The following is a 26,140-nucleotide window of genomic DNA, read 5'->3' on the forward strand; positions in this document are numbered from 1 at the left end:
TTTTTGGAAAAAGGCTGCAATGAAACAAAGAGTGAAAAATGTAAAGGGGTCTGAATACTTTCCGTACCCACTGTAAGTTTGGGGACGGATTGGCCGGGATTGCTGTGAAGTACACATGGTGATCTACTGTTTGGAGCATATTATGTTTAACCATGTATCCAGTGGATTTAAATAGCTCACTTTACTGTATTGTGGAAACCGTTTTCTTTATGTAATATTTTATGTGGCGTTTTCTTTTGCGGGGTGCAAATGTTCCACCATAACAACTTATTTCCCAAGATCATTTTGCAGAGCCACTGCCACTGCGTCCGGAGATTAGCATCACCCAAGACCATTGTGATTGGTTTTAAGAAATTCAAACAACCCAGAGAATGCATGATACCTCTGCTCCAAGTCGCAGTGCTTTGGCTGTGCTTCAACCCATTATAGTCCCAAATCAATATCTTCCTTGAAAATAATCTAGTCTTAATGTGCATGGCTATTTGTACTCTTGAATATGCAGGCCACTAGAAGTAATTAGGTTGTTTTTTGTTGGCTCACTTTTACTCAGATCGCACAAACTAACAACATAGGATTCCATTCACTATGCTAAGCTTACTAGTGGCGGTGCTGGCAGTGTTGCACCTAACTAAAACAATGCATGCAGTCTCCTAAACCCATCCCCCTACAATAGAGAATGAATTTGTGTGCCTGCCTGAACAGTGATTTTTTTTTTTGCTATTTGTATTTATATTAGTGTATTTTAAAGAATGACAGTTTCATAAGGTACATTTCTAAGAAGTTGAGAAAGCAATTCTTTTGCATCCTTTTACCTTATTTTCAACATATCTTCTAATTATCATCCAATCATTTAATGGTTTCATTAAAAAGAACTGGAACAAACTGAAATCAACAGAAAGCGTTGGCATTAAGCAAGGCAGCCAGGCCTACCTGTGGGAGTCTAAATGAGGTCTCTGCATGGCTGATTTGAGCACCAGAGCATCAGATGGAATGGCCTTCTGTGGGGAGGTCTTAGGGCTGGTGTCAGAGTCACCACTTTCATCATCCACCTCTCCCATAGCTTTGACATAGCTACTGCTGCGCATCCGCCGACATGGGATCTCCTCATCCTTCTCGCCTGGGTATCCAACCCACTCATCCTGGGGCACCTGTGTGAGGTAACACACATGTATTGAACACTATAAACACATTTATACACACACACACACACTTGTTAATCCATAATGGAGTACAGATATAACAGTAGGTTGTCCTTCTCAGAGATATTAATTAATTAATAAAATGGCCCAATTAGCCAAACGAGTGTGGGAACAGTATCAGACAAGTAGTCAGATAAGCTCTTGCTGGTATTTCCCTAAACAGAAAATTAAGCTGATTCACATCCCTTTTTTCAACCTCCACCTCTCTTTCATTCCCCCTGAGACTGGGCTCTCGAATTAAACAATCTCAATGCTTAACCCTACTCCCCACTTGAGATTTAGATCCAGTGGGTTTCTTTAAGCCAAGTAGCTATCCTATTCAAGTTCACCAATAGGTATTATTATTTTGAAAAGCATCAACTACCGTTGGTGAAAGCAACTATTGAACTTGACAACTCAGGGAGTAGCTGATGTCAACAAGAGCCACTACTCAAATGTAAATAAAGCATCACAAAGTAACATGTTACTTTATTTATTTATTTTAGTAATGCAACGTTGTATTGGTATAAATTGTTGAATTTATTATTTATTTATTCAAAGCAATGGCACTTTTATTTTATAAACGTCAATTATTTTATTATTTTTTGTATTATTGAAACAGGCACATTTTCCTTGTATATGACAGGAATAATGAAACTGAACTGAAATTCTGAAGTTGTTTGCCTTTTATTCCCTGGAGGGCCACAAAGAAGCAGCTTCACTGTACTCTCCATGAAGAAGTCAAACACATTCTCTGTTTCTCTTTATGTTGCTGAGACTTTCAGTCGCAGTCTCTCTTTATACTGTCTGAAATCATTACTTATTTGCTACATTGTACATTCATGTTGTGCCATTTTATCCAAGTGCCTATGCTATTCTATTAAAATACAGTGCATTCTGAAACAAATTAAAATCTGTAAAATAATCGTTGGTAAACATTTACGTTATGTAGTAATTTGCTGTTCAACACAATTGTCAGTTTTTATCTTGGTAAAATCCTCTACTGCACTAAGAGTCGTGGGTTTTACATTTCCGACAGCAGCAACACTGGTTTGTCCAGAATAAACACAAAACTGTGTAACCACTGTTTATAAGCCTATGGTGGTTAGAAGTGTGCGGGGGAGTGAAAGTGAAAGCTCCATCCCATCTGTATTATTTCCACTAGTGGGAGATAATAACAAGGGGCACTGCATCCTCTGAGGGATAGTGCTGTCGGTTATAAGCAGGACCTTAGCAGGCAGGCGTATTTAGTAGAAGTATGTTATGTGTACATGAGTTTTTCCTCAGATGTTCAGGCTTCTTTAACAATCGTCTAAAATGTTTAGACTGTGCAAAAATGAAGCACTGGATTAAAAGTAACACCAATACGTTTACAGGTTATTTTAAAGTGCTCATACTACGCACATTTGTAGGTTCATAATTGTATTTAGAGGTTGTACCAGAATAGGTTTATGTGGTTTAATTTTTAGAAAACTTCATACAATTGTTGTACTGTACTCCTCTTTTCACCCTGTGTGTTTCTGTGCAATCTGTTTAAGCTACAGAGTGAGGCATCTCACTTCTGTACATCTTTGCTGGGAGTCGCAAATGCACAGTAACTGCTAGCTTGTCAGTTGCAAAGCATGAGGGGTTGCCATGCTACCAGCTAGGCGAGCATTATAACGTGTGTTACAAAGTGACGCACGTTTTTCACGGAAGTAAAAGCTGGACTACAATAGAGCTGTTTGGAGCAGTTTGTGACCTATGTTTTCCCTTTGGTCCCTTTGGGGTGGAATTTGGACTTTTTCACTTTGTTTAACTATAACTTGCAGAAATAGATGTATAACACAATATAGAAAAGGGAGAAAAAGCCAAAATGCATAATATGTGCACTTTAAGTTAACAGCATTTACTTTAGTGATCTGAAAAACAACCTCTTTGTTCTTTCTCTTTTATATGTTTAGACTCTACAAACACCTTACTGTTGGGGGATGCACTGTTAGATGCATAATTTAAAGGATTTGTATAATTTGTCCAAAACTTTAAATAAATTCTAATCAATGTAATGTTTTGCCAGTTTAAACAATTGTGGTATATCAGCAACTGTCTAACTTTAATAATATCCACAACCTAGCTTTCCATTCATTCATTTTATTAGAGTCCATGTTTGTGGTTTAAAGGGAAACGTATGTCAAGGATCGAGTGAGTTTCATCAGCACATTTCTAGAAGGAGTTCAAATACTACTTTACATCTGCAGGATGATCAGACCAGTTGAATGGGAAGGGTAAGACAACATTTGAGAATAGCACTTATATTGCAAATCAAAACATGGGCATACTTAATTCAAAGATTCGTAGTAAAAGATGAATAGAACATCCTTCACTCTCATGACGGCGATGCAGTTTGTGTATTTTTTAATGCTTGCACAGCTACGGCTGCCAGTCATACCCTTGAGGCTAGGACTGTAATTTTTAAATCACCACATTGTCATAAATGGCACAGCGTCACTGCTGAAAAAACATATGAGCTCTTAAATTAGCTTTGACTGACAGCCGAAAGGAGCACAGCATATGTTTTGACATAAAGTACCTGAAAGTAACCAAAAATACAGAAATCATAAACCTTTAAATACGTATATAATCAGCCATGACTTAATGTAGCATGTTTTTTTAGGTTTATTTTTTAATAATAATAATAAGTTATAAAAATAATAATAAGTTTAAAACAGTGACTGCACAACATTACTTGGAAGTATGTTTGACATAGTGATTGTGTACTAATTACTGTACACTGTGTGGTGTTCTGCTACAAACATCTACACATAATCAAACGCTCATGCACTGAAGACAATTAGGTTTTAATTACATTTGGATGTGATAGAAATCAAGGTAGAACACAACTACGTCTAAAAACACATTTACCCTCAATATTTTAATATACTCAATATACTGTTTACATTTCAGCTCACCTGATTTTTATTGAGATTGAACTGTGATTAATATTGACAAGTCAAATAATTCATGGGATCTGAATCATAGCCCCTTGCACACGGTGAGATTTTGTGTTCCTGAAGATGGTGATTTATGATGGTAATGTGTCACACACAACATGCTCTGGCACAATATTGATCTAAGTAGAACACTCAGTATGTAGTGCAGCTGTAGCAGTTGTCCCAGTGGACAGAGCTACCTTAGTTCTTGGAATAACAGCCCTAGGCGCAGGACTGTCCCTGATGTTCCGCCAGTTACTCACTTTTCCCAATCACATAGCTTAGCTGTTTCATTGCCACAGTCGCTAGGCTGTTCTCACAGAAAGCAGATTGGCTGATATGGCTTTTTTTCCACCTAGAGGTAGAGAAATGCTTTCTCCATCACATCTGTTTTCGCTATCTGTCTTGTCGGCCATCTCTTCCACTCTCTTTACTTTAACACCTCAAATCCTCTCTGACTTGACGGTCCGCCTAAGCAGGGCAGACAAGTAAAAGACTAGACAACATAAGGCACTTAAAATTAAAATGAACATTTGTTTGCTCTATAGTAGGTGGCAAATTGAAAAATGTAAAGAGATGGTAATAATAGCACCCGTTGCTTTCACCATCATTAATCTAGTACATTTTACTCAGATGTTTTCCCCAAATGTTTTTGTAGTTAAAATGAATAGGGTGCTGAAGCATTTAGACCATATGCAACCAGAACTCTCCTTTGAAGATAAACAAATAAAACGTTTGGACAGCGTGGCTTACTGCCATGTTGCCAGTATACAACAGCAGAGTAGGGAAATGAATGATGACCATTTAGTTTGCTAAAGTTGCGGTATTAGGCATTATTTTTGTGAGTCATCGGCTTAAAAAAAGGTTGTACTTTCCAACCCTGCCTAACCTGGGAAGGTAACATGGAAATTGGCTGACCTGCTTCTGTCTTCCTTTTAAAGACCTATCAGTAAAACTATCACACACACTTATCTGCTATGCATACATTTATTCTCTCCCACATGAATGGAATAAAATGCAGCAATTGTCAGGAAACTAAATTAATCAGGCTTAAAGACCGCAATGAAGTAATGCATGGGCAGTGATCGTCTGGTGCTGTGGTTAACAAGGCAGCCATCACTCATGGAAGCATCACGCTAACTCATTAGCATAACGTTATATCTGTGCTCATTTGATGATACACCTGGAGGAACATATTCAGCTGTGCCTCTGAGGCAGGTATACAGGCAAGCTGCTTTACACCATCATTAGTTACCACTAAACACTGAGAACACTTTGTTCAAAAATAACCTTGGGATAAAGCATCTTGTCACTTCCCAGCACAAAAAAACACTTACCTGTAAGAACTGGCAGAACAGTTTCTAGTTTGAGTCTTGTAATTTCTTCCTACAGTATTCCGGTTGGTTGTTGAAATGATAAAATATGTGATTTGTGACACTCTAATGCAGTCTACTTAATTATCTGAGTACGGTTCTAAAACCTTAGTCACCTACTTATTGTAACTGCAGTAAGCAAGTGCAGGAAGTTAAACGCCCTTTGAATAGATTATTGTCCAAATCTGTCTCTGTAATTTAAACTGTAGGCATGTATTTATAGGTAAGTGATTTGTTTGTTTATCTGTTGGCATACATTAACAAACTGTTAAGTGCAGGGTACCCTTAAGAGACAATTTTTTGCAATGTCTGCTCTATGTCATATGAAGGCCACCAGTTTAACATTTAGGGATGTTAAGTAGATGCTAATAGAGACATCAAGAGGAGACAACGTTCCTCCCTAGAAAATGTTTTTAAATTCTCTGCCTTTGCCTTAGATATTTCATTATTACAATAAAGGGAAAGCACTCTACTGGCTACATTTCAGACAAGAAATGATGATGAGATCTGATTGATTGTGGCTAGAGTATGTATTGGATACTGCTGAGACCTTGTACCGTTTGCCTTTACTGGCTACTTAATACTGTTTCTCACCTTCAAAACATGCTCCAGGACAATTTTTTATATACACTTTACCCAGCTTAATCCTGTTAAAGTATTTCTTTTATACAGAAGACCCAGCCAAGTTAGCAATAAAACACATCTCATAATTAGTCAAAGTCAATCTTAAAATGTGATAGAAAGCAATACAGATGCAAAAATGGAAAAAAAAGATAGACAAAGGTTTCCTCAAGTTGGCTTCTTAGACTTAAAGTGATTGATAGCATGCCTATACAAGCAAATGATCAGTTTGTCAAGAGAATAGTCCAAGGCGTCATTTGTAAACTCACTATAGGAAATTGTCACAATGTACATTACCTCTGCATTGAGCCTAGTGTAGACCTTACAAATTAGGATTTACAGCTGAAAATGTTTAATAGTCATTTTGTTTGACTTAACCTTCAAAGTACAGCAGCGGTTGTTGGCTTTGGAAGCTAGCCTGAAGACTTGACACTTGCTGAAACAAGATTATGTCAACAACTTGCCTACGCAGACTTGTCCTCATCACAAATGAACTCAAACCTAAAGGACAGAGAAACATCAAACAAATAAAATCTGAAGAGCACACAGAGCGTTGACCACAACGCCTGTGTACAGATCTCCCCTTATGTATTCCACTGAATAGGCTCTCAGTGTGGACACACTCAGAATGTGGCCATGTGGCAGCTGCAGGGTCTCTGCCTGCTGACACATAAGCTTGTCAAATGGCAGTGAGAGAGCTTCTGTATTAACAGTCTTTCCTTCCCCATGGCACACAAACAACTGCTGTTTGTGTGTAATTGTGCACTTCACATAGCATCAAAGTGCATGCACTTGGCTAAGATTCAACCCGTCCTCCCTTACCAAGCATGGACAGAAATGCATCATGCATTCATATGAGAGCAACAGGATTCACTGCCAATACTAAAAGTAGGGCCCACAGGTAAAATTTGATCACAGTGCATGTACTGTATATAACTTTTATAACTTTTTTTTCTTAAATTAGGTGCAAAAGCAGTGTTGCCAACAATTTGTTTTTGCATTTTAGGTGATTGGGTGAGTATAGGCACAATCCTAACAAAGCACAATGTGTAAAAAAAGGGCCAGAGCAGGATGAATGCAATGTTAGTAGAAGGCATACATCATCTTTAGAGGGAGTTGGGGCAAGCTTTAATAATGGCCAATTACTTCTGCTCTTGTCATCCCAATTACAAGCAGTAGACTATTTCTTAGTGGGCTGTGAGGGGAGTCCATACCAACTTCTCCTTATAGAAAGGTCTTCTTGGAAGGTGCAGAGTTCCAAAGCACAGCTAACCCCTGAATGTGTTATTAAGGCCTGATGATGAACCTTTTTTTAGTTTAATTCACATTACAGAGGGCACATAAATCCCTGTGACCATGTTGCCGTTATTTGTCGATCTGAAATCACTTTGATGTGAAGCTATTTATCATTTAAATTTAAGCTTATGCTGCACTGACCGTGAGTAACTCTAGATGAGTTGCTCAAAGGGTTGAATATTAATAATGAAAAGAAATTGAATCAAAGATAGACATAACCGGAAGCTTTTGAATGTATTCTTGAAGCCAGTACCTGTGGCTAAACTAGTTGCAACTCTGAATGTGTTAGTCGGATAGTAAAGGCCTAATAAACTGTGTATTGCAGCAGTAGTTGGTGTTACCGGTATTACACAAACTTTGGGAATACACCGATTACTTGATTGTTACTTGACACAGTTGTGGTGCGTTTGCAGTGTAATCGGTAACACCATTATCAGATCCAACTGAACAGTATATTATCTTTAAGACACCAAATCTTTGTTTTCTACATTGCAGTCTAGCTCACTTAGCCCTTTATTCTCAGAGTCTTCCACTTTGACATTGATTCACTCAATTGATCTCTACATCTTAATTGACAATAGCTCCCTGAGGTGACTATACAAAAGGCAATCCTGTTTAAACATATTGGCATGTCATACTGGTCACTGTAATTGCCCTCAGGAGAGTAGCAAAAAGAAAGGTGGAATCCAGAAGGCCTCCCTAGCAGGATTTCTAATCAATACATCAATCACTGTATTTACTCAGAAGGTCCTATTTGGGGATGAATGGATATTGATCGCAATGATTGTTTGATACATTTGGTGATGTTCAGGGCTTTTATACATTTACTGTCCTTTTTCCCATTACACAACCTATTACTTTAGCCTTGAAATACTGTCTTTTTTGTTAACCCTAAGCGATAGAAAAGGAACAATGACAAGAATCCTAGTGAAGGACTTGGATGAAGGCTACACATTTACACTTTTGAACAAAGAGCAGTACCATTACTGTATGTTAAGGATGTTTTGACAATTGAGTGTATATAGTAAATATGTATTAAATGTGTATATGTAAAATTAAAGTTCCAAAGTCCACCTAATTTCTTATACTCCTTAAATTGCTATAATTTAAACCACTCATTGAACAAGAACTCTTAAGCTCAGTGACATCATTATTAATAGTAAGTATGATTGACAGGCTCCAAAATATTAGCAAACTTACCAACATTTAATTTGTAATATATAACCAGTATATTATAATGACATACTACACCAGCTGTAGCAGATAAACATTTATTTCAGTTGCTCCAAACTGAAGGCTTCCATCCACATAAAGTATAACATACAGTAAAGAACCTTAATCCATCTTTTAATACCTTTTATAATTTATTATTCTTAATTCTGTCTTTTCTATTTTGTTTGATTTTTGTCCATGTAAAACATAAAGTAGTGAAGCACCACTTACCTGCAGGTAGTGACATGTTCGCGATGAAGGCTTGAGGTCGGAGTGCATCGAATGCATCATGGGTTTCTCTAGATTAAGCGATGACTTCCTGTAGGCCTCCTTGGCCTGGCTGACTGTCAGTGTCGACCAGGAGCTCCTCTTCATGAACTTGCCCTCGGGCGCCATAGCCATGCTCTCGCAGGCCGAGCACTTGACATCATTGTTACTCTTAGAAGTCTTGAGTGACAGGTCTCCAAAGTTGTGGCTGTGCATGGAATCTGGGTAGCAGTGGCTGACATGTTCCCCATGGTGTCGCGACATGACACTAGGTGTGCGGTAGGTGCTGTCACTATCCAGGTTATCATCAGAGCTCCACCAGCCACCAGAGCGGTGCTTGCGTTCTTTGCTCTTGCTTCTCTTGCTACCATGTTTGGTGGAATGGTGACCATGATGGTGATAACTTCCGCCTCCCATCATGTCACCTTTTGTGCCATTCATCTTGGATGATCCCTCCAGGGAGTGGGACTTGGTAAAAAGCTTCTGGACAGAATGAACAAGGTGTCGGATGCGGCCAGGACTCTCACTGCGTTGCTCAGTGGTAGTGGAAGTGCGCTGATACTGTAACGTGTGGAAGCCATCGCGGTGTAGTGGCACTTGTTTCTCAAATTGGTCTAGCAGGTTAGCAGGAAGGCGGTTGCTCTTGGTGCCGGTGAGATGGGAAGAGGCGGCTGCCGCCGCCGCAGCAGCAGCAACAGCTGGGGAGGTGGCAGAGGCTGTGATGGCAGCGCAGTCGTCCCGTGTGGCTGAGTCACAGTACTGTGAGCTGTAGTGCATTCTGGGGAATGTGCTGCTGGAGATGTGTTCAGACACAGCAACTGGAGGCATCATGACCGGGGACATCATCATGCAGTCAGAGTGGATGGAGCTGCGCGGCGAGTAGGGGTGATGGAAGTCCATGGGGCAGCTCTCTGTGGGGCTGAGCAGGTAGGACGAGTGGCGGGAGTCAGAGCCATGGTGAGCGTGGAGGTCATGAACGTGGGGGTCATAGTCCAAGCCATAGGGTAAAGGGATCTGGTGCTGGGAACGGCTGCCTGATAAGCCCTTCATGTTCCTGGCTGGAGGGAGGCGTCTGCCTTCATTGAACTTTCGAGACGGGGACCAACGTGAAAATGTCTGGTCTGTTTCAGAGAAGAGGAAAGAAATAAGAAAAGAAAGAAATAAGATACAAGCAAGTTGGAGAGAGACTTGCTCTGATTGCTGATGTAAATATTTCATCCTCCCACTTTATGCCGTTTCCATCACAGTAGGCCCCAAGGGACCTATAATGTGAGTGAATATTCTTGCAATAGAGAAACCATGTTTAGTGAGAAGTTATTACAGTATCACAGTACACATGGAAGTATAATTATTTATAACTAAGATTGGCAATGCTTAGTTACAGTGTTGAAATGAATTTAAGTTGTTAATTTCTAATAAAGTCACAAATTAAGATTAACCTGCAGTATAAAAGACAAAAATATCAATAATCACTGTACAGCTTTAAATATAGTATGGAGGCACAGCTATGTTTCTCAAGAGATATATTTTCTCTTCTTCTACAGTAGGCTGGAAGAAATTTGCTTAACACCCTGTTTCAACCAGATATACAGAAGCAAGGCTGCATCAAAGTGCTTTTACTAGTGTTTTGCTACCAGAAAAATAAATGTATTAAGTTATAAGGTAAAAAAGACCAGGGGGGCAGTTGCACAAAATTTGTTTCTAAATCTCAGCCATTGTGGAACTTGGTGAACGTGCAAAAGCCTAATTTCTACTCCCGCAGTTAGCCATCAATGGATGTATAAACATCCTTAAACATTTGTTTGCAGATTGATACTTGTGCCCGCTCCATCACTTATTAGACAACGAATGACAAGAAGGGCCAAGAAGCAGTGCAATTTTATTGATTACGTTGTATATGCAAGGTTTTCCAGCTTCACTATACACAACCATTACAAAAGACTGTGGCTATTTATAGCACCATACCGCTAACTCATCACATGTACCTGTCAATCATCATCACGTCATTTCTTATAATTATTAAACATCAGAAAAATTATAATTGATTAATTTGAAGAGCTCATATGGACACTCAAATTGACAACAGGGAAATATTGGCTTTATTGTAAATTTAAAATGTAAATGTATCATTCCTAAATGATTTAAAATGTGTTTTTGAATTGCACCTTTGACATTTTACACAACACTGTGTAGACTGCAAAATAATAACACAGTCAGAGAAATTGGCAAACATTATTGGCAACAGCCTCATCATTTTACTTGCAGATATGTCTTGATAACCATATGCCAGGTCTGTATGTAAGTATGCTTGAGGTGCAAACATTCTTCATTTATAAATTAGTTTGTTTATCGGAAATGGTTACTGTATGTATTTATTTTGTGCTTATGAACAGTATCGTTTATACATCTGGACCCAGGCTCCTCAACCTTTGCCACAGCATTATTGTAAGCAGTTAGGAGTTGATTATCTCAACAGATTGAGCTAACTACTCTGGAATTTGTGATAAAAGTATTATTTCTCAAGCCCTGCAGTGGTGAACCAGTTATTATTAGCTGTATGACTAATTATTTTGAGAAGAGCCGTGCACATCATTGGGTTGTGATCACAAAGAGCAACACATTTTGTACTACATCAAAGAGACTTTAGGATTGGAGAATATAGTAGCTTATGAGGGGTTAAAACGTTCAGCCTAACCTCCTTTTTTTTTTTCTGGAAGGTGCTTAATGATAATACTCCTCAAGCTCCAATGAGTTTTTCTATAATAGATTCATGCAATGCTGGAACAATAAACAAATAGTAAAATCATACGGTAATTTATGAGATCCAACATTTATTGTACTTGATGTTAAATGACAAAGGATAAAAAACATACAATAAAATAAAAATATACAGTATGCCTGCACTAATATCAGGATAATTCCCTTTCATTCATTCTACTCACCATATTATGATAGCATCATTTCAGATTGTAATGCTCCTAAACATGGAGACTGTACAGTTCTACAGAATGGGAGTACACTTCTCCAATTTCTCTGATTAATAATGTGAGCACTATAATCTGTGGTAAATGAAAAACAGACCAGGACTTGTAGTTACAAAGCTTTGAGGACACATTGTCTGCATGCAACAATGGAGTTTTATATTTAGAAACTGAAAGTTACTGTGAGTCAATAAGATCAGTTCTGTGTGCAGCTGGTGATACCTCATTGATAATGAAATTCAGAAACTGCTAATGAATGAGTAAGCTCTATCGATTTATCGTTCAAGCAAAATGTCCAAAATCTATCTTTGGTTTTCATTTCAAGATTTATTGAAGCACCTCATCTATTGTAATTGTGACATTAAACACACAAACTTTCCTCTTAGATTTGGCTTAAAAACTGGTTTACAATTTGAAGAAAAAAACTTTCTTGATTCTGAACATGATTCTGAAATTGTGTAGTGAAGTGTATGAATAAAGATAAATTGCCATTATCCTATAAGTGGTTAGCTACCTATTTAAATCCTATCTTGATGCCACAGTTTTCCTGCAATCCCATTTGTTGACTACTCCTTAGGCCTGTTTATCATAAATTTACTAATGTCAAAAGCAGTACCAATATGTATTATTGTTCTCCATTCTTTCCCCGTCTCTGACTGACGCACACATCCTGATCATTGTATGTGTTCTTCTATGTCCTATGGAGATTCAAGAAGACAGACATAATTTTCAAGCAAAATGTGTCAAAGTGTGCTGCATTATTAAAATCATCTGTCATGCTGCTAAGCTTTCTGCATAACAATTACAGTCTACATCTTACCAGTATGTGATAAGAGCTGTAAGGTAAACAGGGAGACAAAGTGCCTTGAGTGTCTGTCTTTCCCCTGTAATTAATTACTTTAAGTTCTCTGCAGCAGGAAACCCCAGTCTGGAACAGTGCACATCGTCTTACATAACATTTGGGATCTCTGATCTCACACACCATTTCAAAGGAGCCAGAAATAAAATGCACAGTTGTCATGACAACCACTGCTGTAAACCTAGGAACTGTAATAGGATTTTCAAGGTTGTTTGGGGTGGATCCCAGTATTGAAAAAAGGAGAAAGAAAAGACACATACAGTATGTAATGTGAGACACTTGAGCTTGATATGTCAAATGGGCTGCTGTGTTTGGTGCACCATAAAAAATTGTGCAGAATTAGAATTTAAATGAATAAGGAATTTAAGCACAAGCTTGCACATTAAATTTATCACTATAAATGTTTTGTACTATGGATGTCAGAATTAAAATGTCTCTCACCCACGGATACCCAGACTTACGTTATCTGCCTTTAAAATTAATACAACTTGGGAAACCCTTAAAAGGTTTTTATAACATCCCTGAGTAGATGGAACTATTGTTTTAATTTGATTTACAGTATGTCCTTGCGTTGCTTCAAGGTCTGGTTTAACTACAGTAGAATACATTGAAACTAGAGGGTGCAATCAGCCACCTATGTGGTTCATTTTCCCATTTTATGTCTGTCTTTATTACTAGCCAAAGTTGTACATGTTTGGGTCAATATTAAAATACTGTGTGTGGCCATAGGAATAGATGTAGTGTTGTAGAGTTAATTGCAATAATCACTGTACAGTGAACTATCTGTCTGTGTTCCTCTCTTCCACCATCATAGCTCTGTCTCTCTAGGTCCCCTCTCAAATTCACTGCATTGTAGATGGCATTGACGGTTGCTGAGGCAACAAAATGTGTCAAATTAAAGCTAACAATAGTAATGAATGCACACAGAGATTGTGTGTGTGTGTGTGTGTGTGTGTGTGTGTGTGTGTGTGTGTGTGTGTGTGTGTGTGTGTGTGTGTGTGTGTGTGTGTGTGTACGTGTGTGTACACACACGCCACGCTCTGTTATCTACAGTGTAATGTAATCCAAACATTTTTTTCCATATGTGTCAGTATTATTGTGGAAACATACAATATAGCCTGCATTCACCAGATCAGCATCCATTAACATATTGTTCAAATTAAGTTTCACCTATACAGTGAGGAAGGAACCCAGTACAAAATGGACTACCAAACATTTTATGTGTAGCATTTTGCATTTTCTGGATGAATCAAGCTGTGCAATTTTGATGATTCACATTTCAGTAAGACATTAAATACATTAGCTTTAAATCTGGTTTTCCAGTTAGAGGAAGGTCTTAATATTTAATACCTGTCCGAGAGCCATTACTTTTTCTCTCAAGACAATAGTTTTTTTTTTTTTCTACCTCTAAATGTAATTTTCAAGGCGGTGCTACTGTTGATTTTACTGGGTTACAGCTTCAAATTGTAGTTGAAGGAACTCTTAGCCAGGGTTCACAAGTAGCACTATCCACCAGCCAAATGTTGGTAGATTTGCTTCACTCACCAGCCCAAAAAACGATGGTAATCTATTGAGGGGCTGGTAAAATTTGAAACCTGCAAAAAGCCAATAGTTCAGAATCATCAGATAATCATTTGCTCCCACTGAGTGGTATCTGTATTACTGTCAGCCTCATCTGTATTTTCTCTATACCATCACCCCAGTATTCTGATTACAGAAACTCTCTTGAGGTGGTTTGATTACCCCATAATCGGCTGTTTAGAGACTAATCTTTTAACCCAGATTGGTCTCTTTAGCTATCAACCAATTTATTTTGAGTAGAGTTAATTTGACATCAATCATTTTCCAGAGAGAGACAGAAGGAAGCAAATAAACTAACCAGAAGATGCTAAAATGTTTTCAGTTGATGAAACACTCATTAAGCAGATGTAGATTATGGTAGCAGTGTAATTATCTATGATCACTTTAGCATTACCCCCCCTGTCCACAGATATATCCAGCTACTCTGGGGTTACTGTTGCTAAAATGTAACTTTGTCTTATTTTTAGTATCACATATTTGTGGTATTATTACAATTAAAGCATTGAGTTTGTGACAACTTTGTCTCATGAATCCCAATTTCGAAACAACTTACAGTAAGTAATAGCAGGGCTAACAAAAAAATTAAAACATTGGGGTTTCTTTCACCAACAATCAAGAAAATATTTTTTTTTTGTATATGGGTACTATTGTTATAGCAAGTTTGTCTCTGTGTGCTTTTCACATTGTCTGTGTGTGTTTTCACATGGTCAATGCAGAGTGCAACATGTGAAGCTAAGTATAGTAGAAGGTGCTTATTAAGAAACTCAAACTTAAGACACAAACCAGACAAAAGATCCACACGCTGTACTAATAGTATGCAGAGAAACATTTCAAGATCTTCAGGCTTTGTCCAAGCTTGGCAAATTGATTAATGTCTTTTACCTGAGAACATTCTGGCAACATTTTTGTATAACTTTATCCTGCGGGAGCTGTTTCATCCCTGAGGTGAATGTGAATGAGCTGTAAACTCTCTGTTGATTTATGTCTCTGCATTGTAGAACAAAAATGTTCACCATTGTGTTAAAACTCAATATTCATGTAAGCCCCTCTTTAAAACTCCATTTAGTAGCCTCATGCAGATAACCCGGCAGAGCAGAAGGTCAGCGGGGTGGTCACCTGCCACCAGTCAATATTGAGGATGTGAGTGTAGTGCATTCAAGCTTTTAGAGTTCCTATCACATGATAACGTTATCCATTATGACAACCCAAACACACACTGACTGTCTGCCCGAAGAGGCTTGTGTCATCCAATATATAATTTCTACAGATAAATAGTGCCCAGTGCACTGTTCTTTGTGTGACATCAATGCAGGGGGTGCCGGCAGGCTCAACAAATAGGTATAAAAAAAATACTAGCTGTGACACTGCTGAGTGTAGATATCCTGCAGGCAGGGTAGAGGGGAGGAGGAGTTCCTTAGCTCTATCTTGGACAATATCGCCTACTCTCCCTACGATGAGCAGATGCAACTAAAAAAGCACCTTTAGCCTCCAGCTCATCCGCCTGAGGTGAACCATGGAGTGTTTTAAGTGCTTATTTGAACAGACTTCCATGTGGCCACACACTTCTTACTTACACAATAACGCCCGTTTTAGTGCTTCAGCCTGTAGTTTTGAACACATTTCTGTACTGATTATATGTATAAATCTGCAGTAGCTGCAGTTCCAACCCTAGGAGAATAAGTAGGGCTTGGAGTTGAAAGAGAAACAATTAATGCTCTGTCATCACCACCACTGGTCTGCCTTTGAGCAACCATTTAACCCCTATGGATTGTTGTATTTTGCAGCTTCCAGGTGTGAGTGTGTGTGAATGCAAAGCAGGCCATTTGTGGAAAAGTGTAAGCAAGCAGTGGTGCTTGAATAAAAATAGGTTAGAAGAATATACACAATAGTACATCTTTGAGCACATGTGCATCAACTGACATTGTACTCTTACTGTAAGAGAGGAGAGCTAATTTCAGAAGTGAAGGGGGAAAAAGAGACGTGGAGTAGGAGAGATTGATGGAGTTCAGAGGGGTTAGAATCAAGCTTCGTTTTAAGCTTCTGAAAGGCTTTTGAGAAAAGCAAGCAAGCTTGTTTCCATTTTAGGCTAAGGCGAACATTTATAAAGATTACAGTTACAGTTCTACAAGATTACATGCAGCCATGGTGTGAATGTCAATCAAACTGTAGGTTGATACTCCGTATTGTGAAAATGCATTTAGTTGTCATGATTGATTTTGCTTTTCTTTCAATATGACAGTAGGTTTTATAGATAGAAATACTCCTCCATCTTGGCTGTTTAAGACCTCACATTGCAGGTCCACACAACATTTATGAGAGATTTCCTGAATCACATCTTATGGAACAGCTACTGTGGTGCATGATCAACATACATACATCCTCTCTACTTAAATGTGCTTCAGTCAGCCCCTGATGCACTTGTAAAACAGGTTTTCCCCCCTGACAAAGATGCAACACACCAAGGGGGGTGAGATTAGGGCTAGTGCGGAAGAGGAAAAAAAAAAGAGAGAGGGGAAAGCCTCACTGCTTGCTCCCTGGGAAACCAGTGTGCTGATGGCTGCTAAGTTAAAGCTCTGCTGCTATGCTACAGTCAGTGCCTGGCCGGCATTTCCCAAGATGGTTGCATAACTTGGAATAAATGAGGCCTCCCTCCTCCACACCAATGCACAGCTGGCAAATGTCACAGGGAAGAACAAAGCAACAGGCAGCTAAACTGTAGAGCATGAATCACTGTTTAAAAATAAAATCCTCAAGATAATTTATCAGATAATTTATAGCAAAAACATCCGTTCTTAATCGTTATTACTCTCCCAAATTGTTCCCTAGCCTTGACCTCTAAATCAAAGAATTGACCCATAGATGTTTTGTGGAAAAAATAAGCCACCATTCACTCGGAAATAAATCAGGTCAGTCAATGAGGTGTTGGACACCGTCATGAATCACATTAAATCTATCAAGGTTTACAGTTGTACTGTAGTGCCAAAACAAGCAGAAAGCTGACGTGACTATCATAACAGTCATTTTTGTATTCAATGTCTTAGAGTTTGACATGGAGACGTAAAGAATCAAACTGTCTAGATGAAGCACCTGCCAATAGTTTAGAGTATCTCAACTGCAAACAGTAACCTTAAAACAGAAATGTAAAAGGTTACCAGCCAACCGGCTCAATGGAGTAAAGAGAATGTACAACAATTGATGAGTAAAACACATATTAATTGTAGAATAAACAAAGTTGGCTACATTTACAAGCACAGAGTAACACTAAACTTCACTCCATTTGAGGTCTTATTCAAGTTAAGCTGTTTACATGGACTTTCCGTAGCTTGTGATTTGGTCTGTCTCCCTGTTGCCATAAATAAACCAATTAACAGAATATTCCTGTATACCTGAGGTGTCCTGCCCACGGCTAGAACAACCTGCCAAAAAGAAATCATGAAAGCATTCAACACCCCCTTCTGTTTTGAGTAAATACTAGTATTCAGTAATTCACAGGAGTCTAGAGCCCATCCCAGCATGCATTGGATCGGAAGCAGGCAGACAAATTTGGAGAGGTTGATACAGTCACTCACTGACATTTAAACCTGTGCTCAATTAAGAGTCTATGTAATTGTGGTGACTATCTTGAAGACTGAACCTGATGAAGCTTTTCAGATTATTGGGGATACACAGTGTCTATCAAACTAAAACTGAATATTGAGTTGCCTTCACTCTGTAGATATGAGAATGAACTGAAGATCTCAACAGGACTGACACAGAGTACGTTAACATGTGCATGAGTATCCTGGTTTCAAGACGTTTATTTGGAATATCATGGTTGAGCGTTGAGCGTATAAACACCATATCCTGCTTTTGAGAAACTTGATATGCTAGCTGGAGGACTCCACTAGAAACAGTGCTACTGTGGCTGTAATTGGACAGGTGTGTGGAAATGAGGAACTTGCCATACTCTGAACCTTTCTCTCAAGCATAACCCATCCTAACTGCCCAGTTCTTCTGTTTACTCCCAACAAACCAAAAACAAGGGAAGGGAAGACAATTGTAAAAGTGAGCATGATCTACAAATGATTTCATTCATATTGTGATATAGCATATTACAACAGTGAGTAGCAAAACAAATAACTTTAAATCTTACTGTAAATAAAGGTATTATCACACTAGCAGTACTGCATATGCAGCAGAAGGGAGGCTCTTTTTAATAGCAATGTCTTTTATACACACAGGGACAACCAGTGAACATACAGTACACTGTGTGTGTGTGTGTGTGTATATGTGTGTATGTATATATATATATATATATATATAGAGAGAGAGAGAGACAGATAGAGAGAGAGAGAGGAAACAGTGTTGGACCTTGCAACTGAGGCAGAATTATATTCAATTGGATTTAGTTTTGCAGCAGAGGCTGCATTTCACCTTTTGATATATCCGCCCACTCCCTCCCACTGTTGCTGCTCTCTCCTCGGCAGGCAGACACCGGCTGATGTTGTAGTGATGCGACACACCCTGAACATCGCCTCAGTCTCTTCTCTACGCCCTTTGGTGGAAGAAAACGCCAAGTCGAGAGCTTATAGTCCGTCACTATAAAACAGCTGCCCTTAAAGCCTCCCACACTACATTGATTTAACATGAAAGATAAGGTCCTATATACTGTAGAGCTGTAGCATACGATCCCCTCAGGGTTTACTGTTTTTGTATCTCTGAATACTTTTATTTGAAGAATAGCAAAGTTATTGACTTGGGTTGGAAATAAGTAATAAGCTCATTACAATCTTACACCAGATGCACTGACAATTTCCCCCTGGGTACAGTCCAGTTTAAATCTAACCAAGTATAACCAAGTGTATCAAGGCAGCCTTGTAAGATACCCAGAAATGGTATAATCCATTCCACATTAAGTCCGCCCCTTTTCATCAAGTAGTAATCCTAACCTTTCACGTGTTACCGGCAATATAGCAAAATATATCACTGCTGATGATACAATATGAAGAGAAAAAACAACTCTATTATTATTATTACTACTATTACAACTCTATTCAAAGTATTAACCTGTGGGGTTAGGTTAATTTAAAATTCAGCCGGTAGTAGCTGTTAATTGCAATATACTTGCATCACTTTTAAATATGCAAAACGCATCTATGCAGTTTCTCAGTAAAATAGTAAATGAACTGCATCTGATTCTGAAGTATGTGTGTAAATACCTACATTTCCCAGCATGCATAAAACTGTTACTGTTTTGAAACTGGCCTTCAGGATGTTTTGGAAAATATACCATCTGTTGTGGCTAGAGACACTAGCTAGCTAAGATGTGGATATCAAGTGCAAGAAAGTCAAACTGTGGCATCAACAAGACTGACAGAAAACAACCAGAAAAGCACAAACTGTTAAGCTCAATTTGTGCCAGGCAAGACACATCCTCACACATGTAAAAGTGTTGCTAATGCTGAACAAACTGATGGCAAAAAATGACTGCAAATATTTAACATTGGTAGTCTGCCATTATTGTTGTTTCTAATTTGATTGTAACGCAATTTTATATAATGTGCAGTTATTACTTACAGCAAGATACTAACAAACATAATGTAAAGTAATAATCAGTATAAATGTAATACTATATAAATTAATGCATTTCTAAATGTCCAGAAACCTGTAGTTAATACTATTGACTAATACAATTTGGTAAGCTTGACTGTAATATTGTTCTCATGATAATGCAATATATCACGCCACTAATCTCCAGTTATTACATTAAAGGTGTTGTTACATGTTCTGATGCACAGAGAGAGAGAAAAGTAGAACAATAAAATGCATAAAACTAAAGCTCATCCTAAATGTATTATGCTATTTGATGACTTCTTTATTATAAGGAAACACGATGAAAAATAGGTTTCTACTGAATAAATATCCTGATATCTGTATCTCATATCTGCATCAACTGCAATATTTAAGTACAAGCAACGCCTTCATCAACATCATCATCATCGTGTTTTAAAAGATGTTTAATTAAGTGCCTGCTTTTACCAGATCCTTTGCCGGGCTTTTTTACAGGAATAGAAAAGTAATGCTCTTGCAATATCTCATAAATACACCTTGACTAAGAAGCATCTTTACAAGTGATATACAGTGTGTGGAAAGGCATCAGCGTGGTGCAGCTTTCCCTGGCCTGCAGCGAGTACCTCTGCTCAAAGAAATCACTACTGTGTGTCACAAATTGACCTTTATAGCTGCACTTAAGTACACAAGTGAAACAATGCCTCTAACTCTTCCCACGCAGAAGGCACAGAGACACAGAGTGACACTGAAACAAGTATTACAGTTATTTCATTATCCGTTGTTGGATAGTCTTTGGTAAAATTGTACTTTTGTAGTTAAGTTATATATACCTTGCGAAGCAGCTGCTTAGTGGTTGTTTCAATGCCACTACCTCAATATATGTGGACTCTGGCATTAGTAGCTAATGCATCCAGTACTTGGCAGTACAGGCGGGTGTTCAAATGTAAGTTCCATTGCAGTATTTCATGAAGTGCTTCCTTCCACATCTCAGTTATTAGTGCTGTTTGAGTATAGTCCATGATACTATGTGTAAACTACAATTTGGTGTTTTCTTCTAACTGCAGACAGCCAATCCTTAAATATAAACACTGAAGATATTAGGTTGTTGGGTTTAACGTGTCCTCCAGATAATTTAATATTTGTCCGTCCGAATTTTGCTGTAAGGAAACCAGAGCTATTCAAAGATTTTTTTGAGCTGGTGACTTTTGTCATCAACGTTAAAATTAAGGAAAACGCTAACTAGAGTGAGACAAAATAGCCACAACAGAACAGCTCCACATGGGACGTTTCACATCAAGCAATTTTAAGAATTAACTAAACCAAGTATTGTAAATTGAACATTTTTTTTAGTGTCACATTAATGTGAGGCTGTAGCTATTTACTACTTGGATCAATGATACTACTATAATCATCATTGATTAACCATTTTGGTCTGTAAGTTAAAAGAAAATATGCATACCTCTATATTACAAAAGCAGAGGGGATATCTTCAAAATCCGTCATCAGAGATATCCAGTTTACGGTAATATAGGACAAAGAAGATGGACGAAATAATCAAATATTTTGTTGACAAATGACTTCAATAATTAGATGGAATTTTAAAGTAGTTGCAATTTAATTTTCTGTTGACTGACCAATGAATTGTCTACTCGTTTTAGCCACAATCATACCGTATTTCAGAGGCAAAGACAAAGGTGTTCGATATATCAGCTGTTTAAATCCAATTAACTAAAGAACTATGAGCAGCAGTTTTTTGTTTTTCAAGCTATGCACCAATAAGTAGAATATATTCATCTTCATGTCAAGAAAACACTACAATCTCTCTAGATGTGCAGGTCTAACAATTTGCCATTTGTTGATCCATCTCTAAATCATCTTCAGCTTCGAAATGTATTCAGCCGTGTAGCTCATTAGGATTTCCATGTTGTTATTCTGTGTTGACTGCATGTGATGTGCCTTAGAAACTGGACATTTTAATGGCCTATTTGTTGCATAGACTTTCAAGATAAACGTGATTGATGCAAATTTCTTCTTCAAAAATTTCTTCTTTCCTCGTAGCAAACATGTTCTGTCACGGTTCTGGAGAGAATTTCCACATGTGGGAATTAAAAGGTGCACCACTCTTTTAATTAGGCTGTTTTGTCATGTACCGCTGCATCTGTCTTGAGCCTACTGCAGCAGAGAGAGAGAGAGAAAGAGAGAATGTAGGGTGGGTAGGGGAACAACTCCTTCCCCAATACCTGTGCAGCACCAGATTGTCAAGCAGCCAGTGTAAAAAGTTGAGCTTTAATGATGGCTAACCAAATGTGAAGCACATGAAGAGGAGAGGCAGTCATCCTAATGGCTCTGCTAAATTAAAAGATAAAAAAAAGATCCTGCATGATGCTAATAAAGAAAAAGAGGGAAACTACAATGTGAGGAGTCTTACAATAAGCAATATAAAGAGGATGTTATTTGGCAGCAAACCTAAATGGCAGGATTGCCTCATCCAGCAATGCTTGTTAAGGTAAATAATATAAAAGGAGGCCACTGAAATTTAAAATCCGTTCCAAAAAGGAAAGCATACATACATACATAGCTTACATTCTCTGTTGTGGTAGTGTGTTCACTCACAGCTATCACAAATAAAAACAAAGGTGTGTAATGTTTGCCCTCACGCTAATAATCAGGCTTAATTTAGTTAAAATACTTTGCTACTTCTTGTTAGTGTGAATTACAGTCAGGCCATTGATATCGCAGCAGGGTGTTGCTGAGAGGCCAGGTCACACCATTTGTCTAACACTTAAGAGATAGTAGGATAAAGGCTTGTTGCTGTGGCAACCACCTATTTTGTGACACAGGAATGAAAGGCTGCTTTGTGAAACTGAACAGTGTGACAAAAAAAGAACTTTGATTTGTTAACATGACAAACTGTGTAGAGTATTTCTTTTCATTTCATTTAGGAGTTTGTCAGGGAGCATGCCAACTAATCAACAGTAAAATCTGTCAAGAAGCCAGGCTAACTTCCATCTGTAAAGCCTGACTATTAGATATCATCATGCACATTTTGACACAGCTTGGAGGAATGATGCATAACATTAGGCAACAGTTTTTGTGTCAGTGTAGGAATAAATCTTGTTTTTAGTTGTGTTGGAAATCCGTAATTTCATTGTTAGGAAAAACTTTGTATTTTTGTAGATTTGGTTTGCTAACACGCAAGAGAAAAGTAAGGAGTTAAGTTAGAGTGTAAAAAAAGGAGTTCACGTAATACTGTTTGACACGTCTGTCACAGTAAATGTATTAATTAACTGAATTAACTCTGTTAAAACTAATCTGTTTCTTGATTCTGATTGCTATACACGTCAACACAAGTGTCTGGTGACAACATGGCCGACTGGATCCAGCTCTCGAAAGCTTTAAAAGAGAGTAGTGATGAAAAAAAATCCTGTCACCAAAATGAAAATGCTTTAATGGTTTTATAATTCATCAAAATGAGTTAATACTAGTCTAATACTAGTCATACTACTACAATGTAAAAACATTCAGCTTAAGCATAGCAATACAGATAATATTTGTCTTTATTAAAGCTGTAATTTTTCGAGTTGATTCTTAGCAAAAACCTTTTTGTTCTTTCACAAGTATGTGTAATTACAAATATGTGAAAATACAAAAATGTGTAATTACTTCCAGCAACTAATCAAAGTATTCTTGTAAGCGTGGACTGTGCCATTTAGAATCATTCAGATTGTATAAAAGTGACTTGCTCCTACAGTATGAATTCTGCCGTGTTCCGCTATTCTCTAGGACACGTAACAGAGTCGCCAAGGATGTTAAAAAGATAATTTAAATGACAATGTGACAGGCCAAACTATAAGACCAAAGTTAATATTGGATTGGCTTTTCCAAGATTGAAAGATTGAAGAAAGGATTTTAAAAAGGACGCCAAAGTTGCCTGCTTTCTTCACAACAGGTGATTCTGCATATTTCTGTAAATTGAGCTTAATAAAGCATGGTTGTGCGTAAAGGTAGATTCACATCAATGCTACTTTTCTTTGCGTCAATGACGAAAAAGGATTTCCTACCTTGTAATCATGTGTGTCGTGATTTCCCTGGCAGACGACTTACGTTTTGCAGTAACACAGACTAGCTACAGCTAGAACAGCTGCGTGTAAATGAAGGAGATACTAAACTAATCCATATGTCTATGTAAAACCAACTTAAACATAAAAGTACAGTCCTAAAAAAAAAAACTGGCTCAACCTGCAATTCAGTTATGTCTGAGTCACAATATCACTGAAGCCTAGTCTCAAGTTTCAGTCTGAAGTCTCCTCACACTTAACAATATTTCTAGAAGATTTCACTGCAGATTAATTACAACCTGTTTAGTAATTAATGAGGGTCAATGAGGGTTTAGAAGAACTGTAATTACGACTGCAAGTTGAAAACCCCAGTGCCAATCTCTCTGGTTATGTAAATGAAATTTCTTTTGTCTCAACCCGACAGTACTGAGAGAAAATACTGGAACTCCCCTTTGGACTTTTTTCCTTTGACTACAGCAACACCTGTATGACTGTCAGTGTGGTTTCTTTAAATCTTCAGCGTGTCCATTCCACTTGAAGTAGCAACAGCTGTTAACAATTTTGAGAGGTCCCTTGTGAGGTTTACTGCGTTAGACAATTGCACGGTACACGTTAAGGTCTACAGTCTGCCTACAAAAGAGTATAGGAAATGAACCTTACTGGAACTATAGAGTCATTTATCATGCAGATTTTAATAGAGATGTCTTGCTTGTGCCAGACCCGTAAAGTAGGTTTAAAAGATCTCAAATGATTGTATGAACACTAAATTCAATTAAAAATAGTATTCATGTAACTGATGAATTATCTCTCAACTTCTGTGTTTAGACAAAGGCGCTAAAGCTGAAATGATTCATTGGTTAATTAATTTAACATTTGACAGAAATACTCTTATTTAAGTCTCTGGTTCCAGCTTCTCAAGAGTGTGTATTGGCTGCTTTTCTTCGCGTTTGTATGATTGCACATCTAAGTAAGTATCTTTTGGCTGTGGACTGTTGGTCAGATAAAAATATTTCGATATGTAGGCTCTGGAAAAATTGTGATGGTCATTATTTTATTTGTTTACTAATTTCTGACATTTTATTGACAAACAGATTAATCAGGGAATTAGTAAAATAATCATAGATCAGATTTTTGATTAATTGAAGCTGGTACTTGATAATGCACTCAACAACAGAATACACTACTGCCTCCGTTTTACATGACGTACATAAAAACGAAGAAATTGAATGCCAAAATGCCAAATCATGACCGCTACTACTAAGAATATGATTTATAAATTAGATGTACAATTGATAAAAAATGCAAATAATCTATATACTGTATGGTCACAAATCCCCAAGGTCGCAGGTTTATATTGGTGTTGTCCAAATAGGTCATTAAAAAAAAAAAAAAATCACCCTTTAAAAGACAAATTGTAAAAGATTTTGCTTGATTTCCTTGTATGGTGCTGGTTTGAACCCAATTTTTCCCAAGAACCCAGCCAGGTAGAACAAAGCCTTGAGCTCCGCTGCTCATTAGGTTCAGTTACCTCTAATTAATCAAAAGGTTAAATAGTCTATAGGCCGTATGTTTTGGACACTCGGGTGTAGCGAGGGGCGGAGCTGTCAACTGATCATCATCTGATGGTGAGTTGTGTCAGGGGGTGGGCAAAAGACTCGGACAGACCTGGTAAGCCCAAACAGGTAGTGCGGGTAAATTGGGAACATCTAGAAGAGGCCCTCGTCCAACGGACTTTCTACTCACACCTCCGGCGGAGCTTTCCGTGCATTCTTGTGGAGGCTGGGGGCATTTAACCGTTCAAAGTTTCCATTGCTGAAGCTGAAGCAGTGGAGAGCTGGGGTCTTACGTTCTTAGGTGCCTCAACAGGTGGTAACGCACAAACACCCTGGGGGACACCGGTGGTGAGGGAAGCCGACCAATTGAACCTCAGGAGGGGGAAGTGGGGAACCATCCAAGCTGTGTACAGAAAAGATGGGATCCTGTTGACCTCAACTGGGGAAGTAATAGGACAGGGGAAGGAGAACTTTGAAGAACTCCTAAATCTAACTAATAGACAATCTGTGGTAGAGGCAAAGCAGGAGGATGAAGGGGAATTGTTGTCAATTTCCCTGGTGGAAGTAATAATAATAATAATAATACATTTTATTTAACAGCGCCTTTCTAACACTCAAGGACGCTTTACAGACAATAAAAGA

General features: G+C 38.1%; 1 protein-coding gene across 3 annotated transcripts in view; it reads right to left on the reverse strand.

Annotated features, from left to right (window-relative positions):
• LOC117961126 (disks large-associated protein 2) overlaps positions 1-26,140 on the reverse strand; it is a 96,125-nt gene that overhangs the window by 35,094 nt on the left and 34,891 nt on the right. For all 3 annotated transcript variants that reach the window (XM_034899533.1, XM_034899534.1, XM_034899535.1), the window contains exons 2-3: positions 8,881-10,037; positions 931-1,148 (exon numbers count right to left, since the gene is read on the reverse strand). In XM_034899533.1, coding sequence (XP_034755424.1) covers positions 931-1,148; positions 8,881-10,037 — 1,375 coding nt within the window. The remainder of the gene's footprint in view (positions 1-930; positions 1,149-8,880; positions 10,038-26,140) is intronic.

The sequence above is a fragment of the Etheostoma cragini genome, chromosome 18 (assembly GCF_013103735.1).
Source record: "Etheostoma cragini isolate CJK2018 chromosome 18, CSU_Ecrag_1.0, whole genome shotgun sequence".
Taxonomy (NCBI): domain Eukaryota; kingdom Metazoa; phylum Chordata; class Actinopteri; order Perciformes; family Percidae; genus Etheostoma; species Etheostoma cragini.